The sequence below is a fragment of the Scyliorhinus canicula genome, chromosome 26 (genome assembly GCF_902713615.1).
Source record: "Scyliorhinus canicula chromosome 26, sScyCan1.1, whole genome shotgun sequence".
NCBI lineage: Eukaryota > Metazoa > Chordata > Chondrichthyes > Carcharhiniformes > Scyliorhinidae > Scyliorhinus > Scyliorhinus canicula.
Genome location: NC_052171.1, coordinates 9935361 through 9948386, shown reverse-complemented (window position 1 = coordinate 9948386; position 13026 = coordinate 9935361). Strand labels below are relative to the sequence as shown.

General features: G+C 53.5%; 1 protein-coding gene across 1 annotated transcript in view; it reads right to left on the bottom strand.

Moving 5' to 3' along the window:
• LOC119957341 (dedicator of cytokinesis protein 5-like) overlaps positions 1–13026 on the bottom strand; it is a 72127-nt gene that overhangs the window by 28586 nt on the left and 30515 nt on the right. The window contains 7 exon segments of the mRNA XM_038785242.1: positions 2056–2212; positions 3748–3833; positions 4600–4748; positions 5501–5559; positions 6875–6975; positions 9523–9601; positions 11096–11190. Coding sequence (XP_038641170.1) covers positions 2056–2212; positions 3748–3833; positions 4600–4748; positions 5501–5559; positions 6875–6975; positions 9523–9601; positions 11096–11190 — 726 coding nt within the window.

Genomic DNA, 13026 nt, shown 5'->3' with positions numbered 1-13026 from the left:
GAGGAAACCCACGCACACACGGGGAGAACGTGCAGACTCCGCACAGCCAGTCACCCAGCGGGGAATCGAACCTGGGACCCTGGAGCTGTGAAGCGAAAGTGCTAACCACTGCGGTACCATGCTGCACTTTAACCCGCCCCCCCCCCCCCCCCCCCCGGCAACTTTGCACTCATCTCTCGAGCTTATTGCTTGCTGGGAGGCTGTGTTTAAAGAGCTCTTCTAAACACTTCTTAATAGTTGTGAGAGTTCCCGCCTCTACCACCCTTTCAGGCAGCGAGTTCCAGATTCCCATCATCCTCTGGGTGAAAAGGTTTTTCCTCAAATCCCCTCTCAATCTCCTGCCCCTTACCTTAAATCTGCGCCCCTGGTTATTGACCGTCCGCTAAGGGGGAAAGTTCCTCCCTATCCACCCTATCTGTGTCCCTCATAATGTTGTCCACCTCAATCAGGTCCCCCCCTCAGCCTTCTCTGCTCCAAGGAAAACAACCCCAGCCTAACCAGCCTCTCTCCATAGCTGAAACGCTCCAGCCCAGGCAACATCCTGGTGAATCTCCTCTGCTCCCTCTCCAGGGCAATCACATCCTTCCTATAGAGTGGCGACGAGAACTGCACTCAGTACTCTAGCTGTGGCCTAACCAGCGTTTTATACAGCTCCATCATAACCTCCCTGCTCTTATATTCTATACCTCGGCTAATAAAGGCAAGTATCCCATCAGCCTCCTTAACCACCTTAGCTACCTGCCCTACTGCCTCCGGGGATCGGTGGACATGTATCCCAAGGCCCCTCTGCTCCTCTGTAGGTCCCACTGTTCATTGTGTATTCCCACAATGCATCACCTCACACTTCTCAGGATTAAGTGAGGTTTTCTCTTTAAATATAAAACATTTTTTCTAATTAAGGGGCAATTTATCGTGGCCAATCCACCTACCCTGGACATCTTTGGGCTGTGGGGGTGAGACCCACGCAGACACAGGGAGAATGTGCAAACTCCACACGGACGGTGACGCGGATCCGGGATCGAACACGGGTCCTCGGCGCCGTGAGGCAGCAGTGCTAACAGGGTGAGGTGACGACATCAACTGTGACATTCCTTTTGACTGCAAGACACATTTCCTCCCACAGTCCAAAGGTGTGCAGGTGAGGTGGGATTGGCCATGATCTGGGTAACGGGGATAGGACGGGCGATTGGGCCCAGGCAGAGTGCTCTTTCAGAGGGTGCAGACTCGATGGGCTAAATGGCCTCCTTCTGCACTGTAGGGATTCAAAGGTCGTGGGAATGCGAAAGGCGATGAGGTTAAGACTGCAGCTGTACAGACCCTTAGTGGCCTAATTTCTATGTTTCCATCATAGATACATAGAAGATAGGAGCAGGAGGAGACCATTCGGCCCTTCGAGCCTGCTCCACCATTCATCACGATCATGGCTGATCATTCAACTCAATAGCCTAATCCTGCTTCCTCCCCATAGCCTTTGATCCCATTCTCCCCAAGTGCTATATCCAGCCGCCTCTTGAATATATTCAAAGTTTTAGTATCAACTACTTTCTGCGGTAATGAATTCCACAGGCTCGCCACTCTCTGTGTGAAGAAATGTCTCCTTATCTCTGTCCGAAATGGTTTACCCTGAATCCTCAGACTGTGACCCCTGGTTCTGGACACACCCATCATTGGTAACATTTTCCCTGCATCGACCCTGTCTAGTCCTGTTAGAATGTTATAAGTCTCTATGAGATCCCCCCCCCTCATTCTTCTGAACTCCAGCGACAACAATCCTAACCTCGGCAATCTCTCCTCATGCATCAAACCCCCCCCATCCCCAGTACAATTTGTGTCAATCCCCTCCCGCGCCCTCTCAAGAGGCCTTGACAGCCGACTGAAAATTTGGCGCCCCGTCCTGGACTCATTGGTCCAGCCAGGATGTAACCAGTGACCTATAAAAGGTTATCATGACCTCCTTGCTGTTACGCTTGGCAGAGCTCGTGTGGAAAGAAGAGGGGCAGCAGCTGAAGGCCTAAAACGGCGAAGGGGAAACCGCATAGCCTCCCCAAAACTTACCAGGACGTTGACGGTACAGCTCATCTTGTTTTCCTTGCTTCCATCGTGCATTATAGCCCTGTAATCAAGGAGATTTTCCAAAAGACTGGATACCAAAAGGACGAAGGTCTCTCCAGAGTTAGCGAGGTATTTATGCTTCCGACAGTGCTCCAACAGGCTGAAGAAAGGTTAGCACAAGGTGAATGCTCAGACATAAATCATCACTTTAGCAACTCGCTCCGCTTCCCGACCCTCCTCGCCCACCTTTCCCTCGACGTTGATACTCCCGATGTTAAAAAAGAACCAAATTTATATTGTGCCGACCCATGTCCAAGGGAGTGTCACATCTTAACAAAGTGCTTTGAAATGCCAGGGACAGACCTTGAGGCGGCAAATGGAGCTGTGTTACTGCGCACAGTAAGATCCCATGGCCAGCAGTGATCTGTTGAGGTGTCACTCTGCTGTGAGCGAGACGCGAGTTCCTATCAAACTTCCACCAGAATGGCCAAACAGCCAGACACATGGACTTGGATAATTCCTCGTATGAAGCATGATGCCGCTGACAGTGCAGCACTCCCTCAGTACTGACCCTCTGACAGTGCAGCACTCCCTCAGTACTGACCCTCTGACAGTGCAGCGCTCCCTCAGTATTGACCCTCTGACAGTGCAGCTCTCCCTCAGTACTGACCCTCTGACAGTGCAGTGCTCCCTCAGTACTGACCCTCTGACAGTGCAGTGCTCCCTCAGTACTGACCCTCTGACAGTGCAGCACTCCCTCAGTACTGACCCTCTGACAGTGCGGCACTCCCTCAGTACTGACCCTCTGACAGTGCGGCACTCCCTCAGTACTGACCCTCTGACAGTGCAGCACTCCCTCAGTACTGACCCTCTGACAGTGCGGTGCTCCCTCAGTACTGACCCTCTGACAGTGCAGCACTCCCTCAGTACTGACCCTCTGACAGTGCAGCACTCCCTCAGTACTGACCCTCTGATAGTGCGGCACTCCCTCAGTACTGACCCTCTGACAGTGCAGCACTCCCTCAGTACTGACCCTCTGACAGTGCAGCACTCCCTCAGTACTGACCCTCTGACAGTGCAGCACTCCCTCAGTACTGACCCTCTGACAGTGCGGCGCTCCCTCAGTACTGACCCTCTGACAGTGCGGCACTCCCTCAGTACTGACCCTCTGACAGTGCAGCGCTCCCTCAGTACTGACCCTCTGACAGTGTGGCACTCCCTCAGTACTGACCCTCTGATGGTGCAGCACTCCCTCAGTACTGACCCTCTGACAGTGCAGCACTCCCTCAGTACTGACCCTCTGACAGTGCGGCCCTCCCTCAGTACTGACCCTCTGACAGTGCAGCACTCCCTCAGTACTGACCCTCTGACAGTGCGGCACTCCCTCAGTACTGACCCTCTGACAGTGCAGCACTCCCTCAGTACTGACCCTCTGACAGTGCAGCACCCCTCAGTACTGACCCTCTGACAGTGCAGCACTCCCTCAGTACTGACCCTCTGACAGTGCAGCACTCCCTCAGTACTGACCGTGTGACAGTGCGGCGTTCCCTCAGTACTGACCCTCTGACAGTGCGGCACTCCCTCAGTACTGACCGTGTGACAGTGCGGCACTCCCTCAGTACTGACCCTCTGACTGACATTCAAACATATAATCCAAGATGGCTGCTTGGAGCCTGGTGCAAGTCCAACACTTACATTCTCTCGAGCAGGACCTTGTACTGTTCATCTCCACCTCCTCCTTCCACCTCTTGGTCCAGTTTCGTGATGAGCTCGTTCTCAAACTGAAATGAGAATATCTCCCTTGGTCAATATACAGGAGCGGCCATTACTGGAGGGACTGAATGCTCTCTATCGAGGTGCCAGATTGCCAAATCTTCTTTTTATTCCTTCCTGGAGTAAGCGAACGGTGTTTTTCATTATTACCCCCTCCCCTACCCCACAGCTCCTGCGGGAAGGAATGTCAGCCGGCTATTTGACGACAGGAGGCATCGCGGCCGAACCTGACCCTGTCCCCGTAGAAACGAGGGTCACTAAACGGTGAGCTGGAGTCGGGGCCCTGGGGCTAATTTCCTCCTCGTCATGCCTGAGGGCGCGGGCGAGGACTGTGGCGGTTGGAGGTTAGGCCGCCTGCCTTGGTGCCTTGGAGGCAACCTGGGCTTGGCGTCGGAGCAGGGGGCTTGGTTGACTCTTCTGAGGGGGCTTGGTTGACTCTTCTGAGGGTATCTAGAACGAGGGGGATACAGTTTCAGAATGAGGGCCTCCCACCGAAGATGGAGGCGAGGAGGAATTTCTTCTCTCAGAAGATTGTTCGTCAGCCACATTTTCTCCTCCAGAGGTGGAGGCAAAGGGTCACTGGACACCTTCAAGGCCGAGATTAGGTTTTCGATCGACGAGGGATTCGAGGGGACAGGGAGGAAAGTGGAGTTGAGGCCCACAATCAGGAGCAGCCATGATCTCCCCAAATTGAGGAGCAGGCTTGAGGGCCTAGTCCTCCCTCTTTGTCCTCATGCCAAGTTCTGCACTCTCGACCTGAGCGAGGGCACTTACCGTGTGGAAGGACCGGTTGACGCTGTATTCGCATTGCATCATGTCGAAGAAAATGGGAATGGTGGCCCGACGAAGCTCGGGCTCTGGGACCAGGGTCATTTCCAGGATGGGGCCCACCATTCCTGGGATGAACTTGATTTTGTGTGGGCCTGCAACACAAGCACAGAAGTCCTGTTCAGCAAACCCCTCCAATCTTTCGGTCGATCCCTTCAAATCTATGCCCCTCGTCACTGTCCTCCCTTGAAGTAAATCGACTCGAGGCGTCCTCGCTGACTAGGCCCCTCACATTCACCCCCTGTGCTGAGCAGTTCAATGTGGCCTCCATCGTGTCCCTCCCCCTCCCCTGGCCGAGGATTCTCATTCCGTTTATTGAATCCCAAATGGACTGAGGTGCTTCCCACCGTTAGCCAATTACAGTTGGTGAACGCGGGGCGTCGCAATTCTAATTGTCGGCAAATGTAAATTCCGCCACCTTCAACATTCACTCCCGTCACCGCTGATTGCAGCAACTCGCCAAGGCCCCTTCGACAGCACCAAATCTACAACCTCTACCATCTAGAAGGACAAGGGCAGCAGATACCTGGGAACCCCACCACCTGGAGGTTCCCCTCCAAGTCACTCACCGCCCCGACTTGGAAATATATCGGCCGTTCCTTCACTGGGTCAAAATCCTGGAACTCCCTCCCTAACAGCACGGTGGGTGTACCTACACCACATGGACTGCAGCGGCTCAAGATGGCGTCCATGGTGGAATGGTCGAATGAAGGGACAGCAGGGAGAGGTGAGGCTGAATGGCCTCTTTTCTGCCTATTTAGTCCAATTGAGGTATATTCTCTCTGAGGCCTCACCTTGGGGTACTAAATACCCCAACACAACTCTGACATTTCAGCTTCAAACTCACCAAGATTGTACCACATGTCTCTGAGTTTCAAACCTATTTCTTTACGCATGTCACCATACCTACAAAACAAAGTGGATAAAACAAAATAGTGAAATCAAACTTCAGCAATTATTTTTTATTTAACATAATTTATATTGCCTGTGCTCACTGGGGTCAGATACAGAGTAAAGCTCCCTCTACACTGGCCCCATCAAACACTCCCAGGACAGGTACAGCACGGGGTTAGATACAGAGTAAAGCTCCCTCTACACTGTCCCCATCAAACACTCCCAGGACAGGTACAGCACGGGGTTAGATACAGAGTAAAGCTCCCTCTACACTGGCCCCATCAAACACTCCCAGGACAGGTACAGCACGGGGTTAGATACAGAGTAAAGCTCCCTCTACACTGTCCCCATCAAACACTCCCAGGACAGGTACAGCACGGGGTTAGATACAGAGTAAAGCTCCCTCTACGCTGTCCCCATCAAACACTCCCAGGACAGGTACAGCACGGGGTTAGATACAGAGTAAAGCTCCCTCTACACTGGCCCCATCAAACACTCCCAGGACAGGTACAGCACGGGGTTAGATACAGAGTAAAGCTCCCTCTACACTGTCCCCATCAAACACTCCCAGGACGGGTACAGCACGGGGTTAGATACAGAGTAAAGCTCCCTCTACACTGGCCCCATCAAACACTCCCAGGACAGGTACAGCACGGGGTTAGATACAGAGTAAAGCTCCCTCTACACTGTCCCCATCAAACACTCCCAGGACAGGTACTGCACGGTGTTAGATACAGAGTAAAGCTCCCTCTACACTGTCCCCATCAAACACTCCCAGGACAGGTACAGCACAGGGTTAGATACAGAGTAAAGCTCCCTCTACACTGTCCCCATCAAACACTCCCAGGACAGGTACTGCACGGTGTTAGATACAGAGTAAAGCTCCCTCTACACTGTCCCCATCAAACACTCCCAGGACAGGTACAGCACGGGGTTAGATACAGAGTAAAGCTCCCTCTACACTGTCCCCAGCAAACACTCCGAGGACAGGTACAGCACGGGGTTAGATACAGAGTAAAGCTCCCTCTACACTGTCCCCATCAAACATTCCCAGGACAGGTACAGCACAGGGTTAGATACAGAGTAAAGCTCCCTCTACACTGTCCCCATCAAACACTCCCAGGACGGGTACAGCACGGGGTTAGATACAGAGTAAAGCTCCCTCTACACTGTCCCCATCAAACACTCCCAGGACAGGTACAGCACGGGGTTAGATACAGAGTAAAGCTCCCTCTACACTATCCTGAGCCCCTTTGTGCCCATTCCCTGAGGGGACTGTTGGGTGACGTATCAATGAGTTTTGGAATGGTTAGGTGAAGGGTATTACTTGCTGATGACTTTGTTCCGTTTCTCGGTGGAGAACGTCTCAAGCTGCAGCGAGTCCTGTGTCAAGAACGCGATGGCCAAATGGAAGTAGTTACTCCAGAGCTGAAAGAATAAACAAAAAGGTTTCTCATTAATCCCCAGGTTCGATTCCCGGCTTGGGTCACTGTCTGTGCGGAGTCTGCACGTTCTCCCTGTATCTGCGTGGGTTTCCTCCGGGTGCTCCGGTTTCCTCCCACAGTCTAAAGACGTGCAGGTTGGGTGGGTTTGCTGGAATAGGGCAGGGATTGGGCCTCGGGTAGGGGGCTCTTTCGAAGGGTCGGTGCAGACCCGATGGGCTGAATGGCCTCCTTCTGCACTATAGGAGTTCTATGAAAGTCATGTTGTTCCTGTTAGTTGATGGTACAAGCACTGGAGAGGGGAGGGGGAGGGGGAGGGGGAGGGGGGGGGGGGGGAAGGGGGAGGGGGGGGGAAGGGGGAGGGGGGGGTGCACAGATTTAAGGTTTTGGGTGAGAGATGTGGGTGTGGGGTCGGGGGGGCGCGGAGATCTGAGCGAGTTACTCAGCGAGTTGTAATAACACTCCCTGCCCACAAGGGCGGTGACAGAGGGGATGATGAAGGATGTCAGAAATAAATTGGACGGGCATTTGAGGGGGTAGAGTGGGAGCGGGGGGGGGGGGGGGGGGGGGGGGGGGCGAGGGGGACGGGGGACGGGATTGCTCCGCAGAGGGCGAGCATGGCCTCGATGGGCTGAACGGCCTCCACCTTTGCTCAAGAGGCTCTGCGAACACGTGGAGGACTCCTCTTCAAAATGGCGGCTTGCACTCCTTCACGCCCGCCTGAGGGGAGGGGGAGGGAACAAGACGGACAGTTGGGCGGGGTTGTGGGGGGGTCCCATTTTCTGAATGGTTCTGGTGACTCTGGGAAACGCGAGGCAAGGGTAAGAATGGGATCCCAACCTTAGGAAAGCTATGGGCCGGATGGTCGTGACACACGATTGGGTGGGGCAGGTCGGAATTGAGTAGGCCCCGTTCGAGAAGCGAAGACGGCAAAGTTAGGGTTGATCAAAGCCGAAAGATCATCCAGCTTCCATCTTGATGATGAAAGGAATTTGAGAATAAGGGTATATATATCGATCATGGAAAATGTTGAGTCTGGAGGGTAATGCCAATTGAAACTTGGAAAAGTTTCCACATCCCAAGATATTTGCTTCTGAGGAAAGACTGAAAGAAATCGAACTTGATATTTTCCTGCAATCATAGAATCTCTACAGTGGAAAAGGAGGCCATTTGGCCCATCGAGTCTGCACCAGCCCTCTGAAAGAGCAACCTAACTAGGCCCACACCTCCGCCCTATCACCGTAACCCATCTTTGGACACTGAGGGCCAATTTTATCATGACCTAACCTGCACTAGAACATAGAACAGTACAGCACAGAACAGGCCCTTCGGCCCTCGATGTTGTGCCGAGCCATGATCACCCTACTCAAACCCACGTATCCACCCTATACCCGTAACCCAACAACCCCCCCCCTTAACCTTACTTTTTTTTTAGGACACTACGGGCAATTTATCATCGCCAATCCACCTAACCCGCACATCTTTGGACTGTGGGAGGAAACCGGAGCACCCGGAGGAAACCCACGCACACACGGGGAGGACGTGCAGACTCCACACAGACAGTGACCCAGCCGGGAATCGAACCTGGGACCCTGGAGATGTGAAGCATTTATGCTAACCACCATGCTACCGTGCTGCCCAATCCGTGCTACCCGGAGGAAACCCACGCAGACACGGGGAGAACGTGCAGACTCCGCACAGGCCGTCACCATTTTGACAAAGAACGTTGACGTTTGCCGTTCAGGGGACTGGGCGTCGCTGATCAAGGCCAGCGATTGTTGCCCAGCCCTAGATGCCCTTGAACGGGAGTCTCTCGCTCGACCATTTCAGACGGGCAGTTGAGTTAGCCACATTGGAGCCACATGTAGGCCAGACCGGGTAAGGACGGCAGATTTCCTTGCCTGAAGGACATTAGTGAGCCAGATGTGTTGTTACGACAATCTGCATAAATTTCACCAACTACCGTGGTGGGATTTGAACCCTTGTCCCCAGAGCATTAGAGGCCGGGCCTCTGGATTGCTAGCCCAATGACATTACCACGACGCCGCCGTTTCTCCTTAAATTGGTGGCTCTAAGACCGGGAAGAATCACTACGATTGGCCCACCCGGACACCTTGCCCAGGGTGTTGCGAGGTTCGAAGGTCAGAGGTCGCAGGCCGGAAATGTCAGGGGGAATAGTCTCCCGTAGAAGAGCTGAAGCCATAAGCGGTGCGGGCGCCAGACTAATGGGGGCCGAGGGGGACGTCATTGGGGAAGGGGAGGTCCTGCCCTCTGGAGCCTCTGGCCAATTAGATCAGCCGGCAGCCCCAGGAAGTGGCCAATGATCACGACTGGGACTGGCGGTGAAGAAAGGAGGCCGAGGCCTTGGATCACCGCGGAGCAGGTAGGCCCGGAATCTTGGGTTGGGCTAGGTTCGGGTGAGGGGCTGAGGTTTGAAGGGTGCGCTCCCTCAATACCGCGCTGGAGTGTCAACCCATCAGGGAGCGAGATGCCCACGTTTTCCTTCCCTTCACGAGAGAAATCTCCCACTCACCTGCAACTCAAAGTTTGCTTGGTCGAGAAAAAGCTTGTTGAGGACAACTGCGAACTGGTTGATGGCACGGAGGAAGACCCTGGGAGGGAGAGAAAGAGAGAGAGAGAGAGTGTAAGGCAGCAAATCTGACCACAAAGGAGACGGTCTCCTCCTTGCATTCACCTCTCTATTCATTCTTTAATCTGGCTGAAACAGATCGTCAAGGTTTCTCGCCTTGCACCAATCAGGACAAAAGGAGGAACAAGCACGGCAATACACTGGGGGGATTGGTTGGCAAGTTGACTCTGATTGGCTGAGGTGTTGCCAAGGAAAGAGCCACTGGGAATTACAGGCTCCCCGAGCAACCAGGTAATTCAAAAAAAGGTGCAAGGCTTGGACATATACCTTTTGTTTGCAGGGAACAGGTCCCTGCGTATGAATGTTGCTTCGAGCAGGTGAAAATGAGCCACATCCCTGATTGTCTTAACTTGGTTGCTGGTGGAGCTCTGAGCGCACTCAGGATTGCTTGTCAAGTGCTCAGTCGTGGAATCACACCCCACAGTGCGGGAAGTGTTTCGTTTTACAAGCGCTTGAGGTCGGAAGTTCATCTCGTGACCGCCCCTCCCCCCCGCCACCACCAAGGTTTACGAGGGAGGAAGGGGAGCAGAGTTTGGAATCAGGGAATTGGCTTCTCGACATTGAATCAATAATCAGGCATTGGGAGCGCGATTCTCCCAGCCCCGCGCGGGGCCGGAGAATCGGCGCAATCGTGCCACACCGCCCCGACGCCGGCGCGCGATTCTCCGAGGTGCGGAGAATCGGTGCCATTTGGGCCGGCGCGTTTTACGCGGGCCGTTGGAATCGATGGGGCCACCGATTCAGGCCCGAGCGGCTGCGCGGATATGACAGAGTCCCGCCGGCGGCCGTTCACCCCGGTCGCTGCCGGCGGGAATTCTGCGCGAATGGTCGGGGGGCGGCCTGTGGGGCGGGGAAAAGTGCTCCTTCACCGTGGGGGGGGCGCCTCCGATGGGGTCTGGCCCGCGATCGGGGTCCACTGATCGGCGGGCCGGCCTCTCCCCCCCCCCAGGCCTACTTTGTTGCGCGGCCGGCCCCTGAACCCCCACGGCGTGTTGCGTCGGGGCCAGCGCGCTGAAGAAGTTCCTCGCGCATGCGCAGCATGGTGCGGCCGAAGTGCGCATGCGCGGGTTGGCGCCGCGCCCATTTGACGCCGGGAAGGGAGGCTGGAGCGGCGTGAAGCACTCCAGCGCTGTGCTGGCTCCTTGTGGGGGCCAGAATCCTCGTCCCCGCATCCGTTTCGCGCCGTCGTGAAACGGGACGGCGTTCACTTAGTCTCCATTTTGGAGAATTGCGCCCCGAGGGGAATTGATCCCAGAATCAGTGCTGAATAGGATAAATGGCAGGGGAAGCGAGAGGCACTCAGTTCTAGTACCCGCTGTGCTGAAGGGTGGGGGGAGGGGATAAATTCCAACGGTATCTGTTGAGGCCATGTTGAGAGGTGACGCCACTTCAAAGGGTTTGGATCCATATCGTGGAATCACACTCTGCTCTTTTTCCTGCCTGCGAATATCCCTACCTGTTCTGCACCATATTCATCACCATCCAATCCGACGGATATACATTCTTCCCAATGAGATCCTTGAACATAATGAACGTCTCCATCAGGAAGTCCTGGGAAGGAAGCACATGGAGGTGAAGTCAGTTTTCAAACCTTCAGCCACTTGTCACGATGCCAGAACATTCGATGAATAGTGTGAGGTTCGAAGGCGGGGCAGAAACAGTTCGATATTCAGCCAAGAGCATTTCAAATTAGAATTGTGCTGTAAAGACATGGGAGCCTTCATTATCTCTGCCCGACAGACTCCCTCTGCTGGTACAGGTGTGTGTGGAATTTTCAAAACGCTACACGAGGACCGTGCAGCGTCTTCTCACAAGCTCAGGGCCGAGCAGGCAGTACCAATCAAACCCGCACTTATGTCAAGATGCTCCAGGGGTGAGGCAAGATCATAGATATGTTATGCATTGGGTCAACTAGGGTAGCTAATGGATTAATCTGGAATAAAATGGTCATCGCATTATTGGCGGCCATGAAGCCATGGACGGCAGTAAAAGTCCATCTGGTTCACTAATTAAGGAAGGAAATCTGCCACCCTTATCTGGTCTGGCCTACACGTTTCTGAGTGACCTTTTCCTATGATTCGCAACTGAAGCAGAGGTTTCAGAGTTAACAGATGTGCATTTAAAGGGCCAGATGGGCTCTCCCTGTTCCATAAGATATATAAGACCATAAGATATGGGAGCAGAATTAGGCCATTCGGCCCATCGAGTCTGCTCCGCCATTCTATCATGGCTGATATTTTCCTCATCCCCATTCTCCTGCCTTCTCCCCATAACCCCTGATCCCCTTATTAATCAAGAACCTATCAATCTCTGTCTTAAAGACACTCAGTGATTTGGCCTCCACAGCCTTCTGCGGCAAAGAGTTCCACAGATTCACCACCCTCTGGCTGAAGAAATTCCTCCTCATCTCAGTTTTAAAGGATCGTCCCTTCAGTCTGAGGCTGTGGCCTCTGGTTCTAGTTTTTCCTACAAGTGGAAACATCCTCTCCACGTCCACTCTATCCAGGCCTCGCAGTATCCTGTAAGTTTCAATAAGGTTTCCCCCCTCTCATCCTTCTAAACTCCAACGAGTACAGACCCAGAGTCCTCAACCGTTCCTCACACGACAAGCTCTTCATTCCAGGGATCATTCTTGTGAACCTCCTCTGGACCCTTTCCAAGGCCAGAACGTCCTTCCTTAGATACGGGGCCCAAAACTGCTCACAATACTCCAAATGGGGTCTGACCAGAGCCTTATACAGCCTCAGAAGTACATCCCTGCTCTTGTATCCTAGCCCTCTTGACATGAATGCTAACATTGCATTTGCCTTCCTAACTGCCGACATTAACCTTCAGAGAATCGTGAACAAGGACTCCCAAGTCCCTTTGTGCTTCTGATTTCCAAAGTTGTCGCATTTAGAAAATAGTCTTTGCCTCCATTCTTCCTACCAAAGTGCACAACCTCACACTTTCCACATTGTAGGGGCTGGTTTAGCTCACTGGGCTAAATCTCTGGCTTTTAAAGCAGACCAAGCAGGCCAGCAGCACGGTTCGATTCCCGTACCAGCCTCCCCGGACAGGCGCCGGAATGTGGCGACTAGGGGCTTTTCACAGTAACTTAATTGACACCTACTCGTGACAATAAGCGATTTTAATTTCATTTCATTTTTCATTTGTATTCCATCTGCCACTTCTTTGCCCACTCTCCCAGCTTGCCCAAGTTCTTCTGCAGCCCCGCCTGCTTCCTCAATACTACCTGTCCCTCTACAGATCTTTGCATCATCTGCGAACTTAGCAACAGTGCCTTCAGTTCCTTCTTCCGAATTGTTAATGTGTCTCGTGATCTCGTGTGGTCCCAACACTGACCCCTGCGGAACGCCGCTAGTCACCGGCTGCCATCCTGAAAAA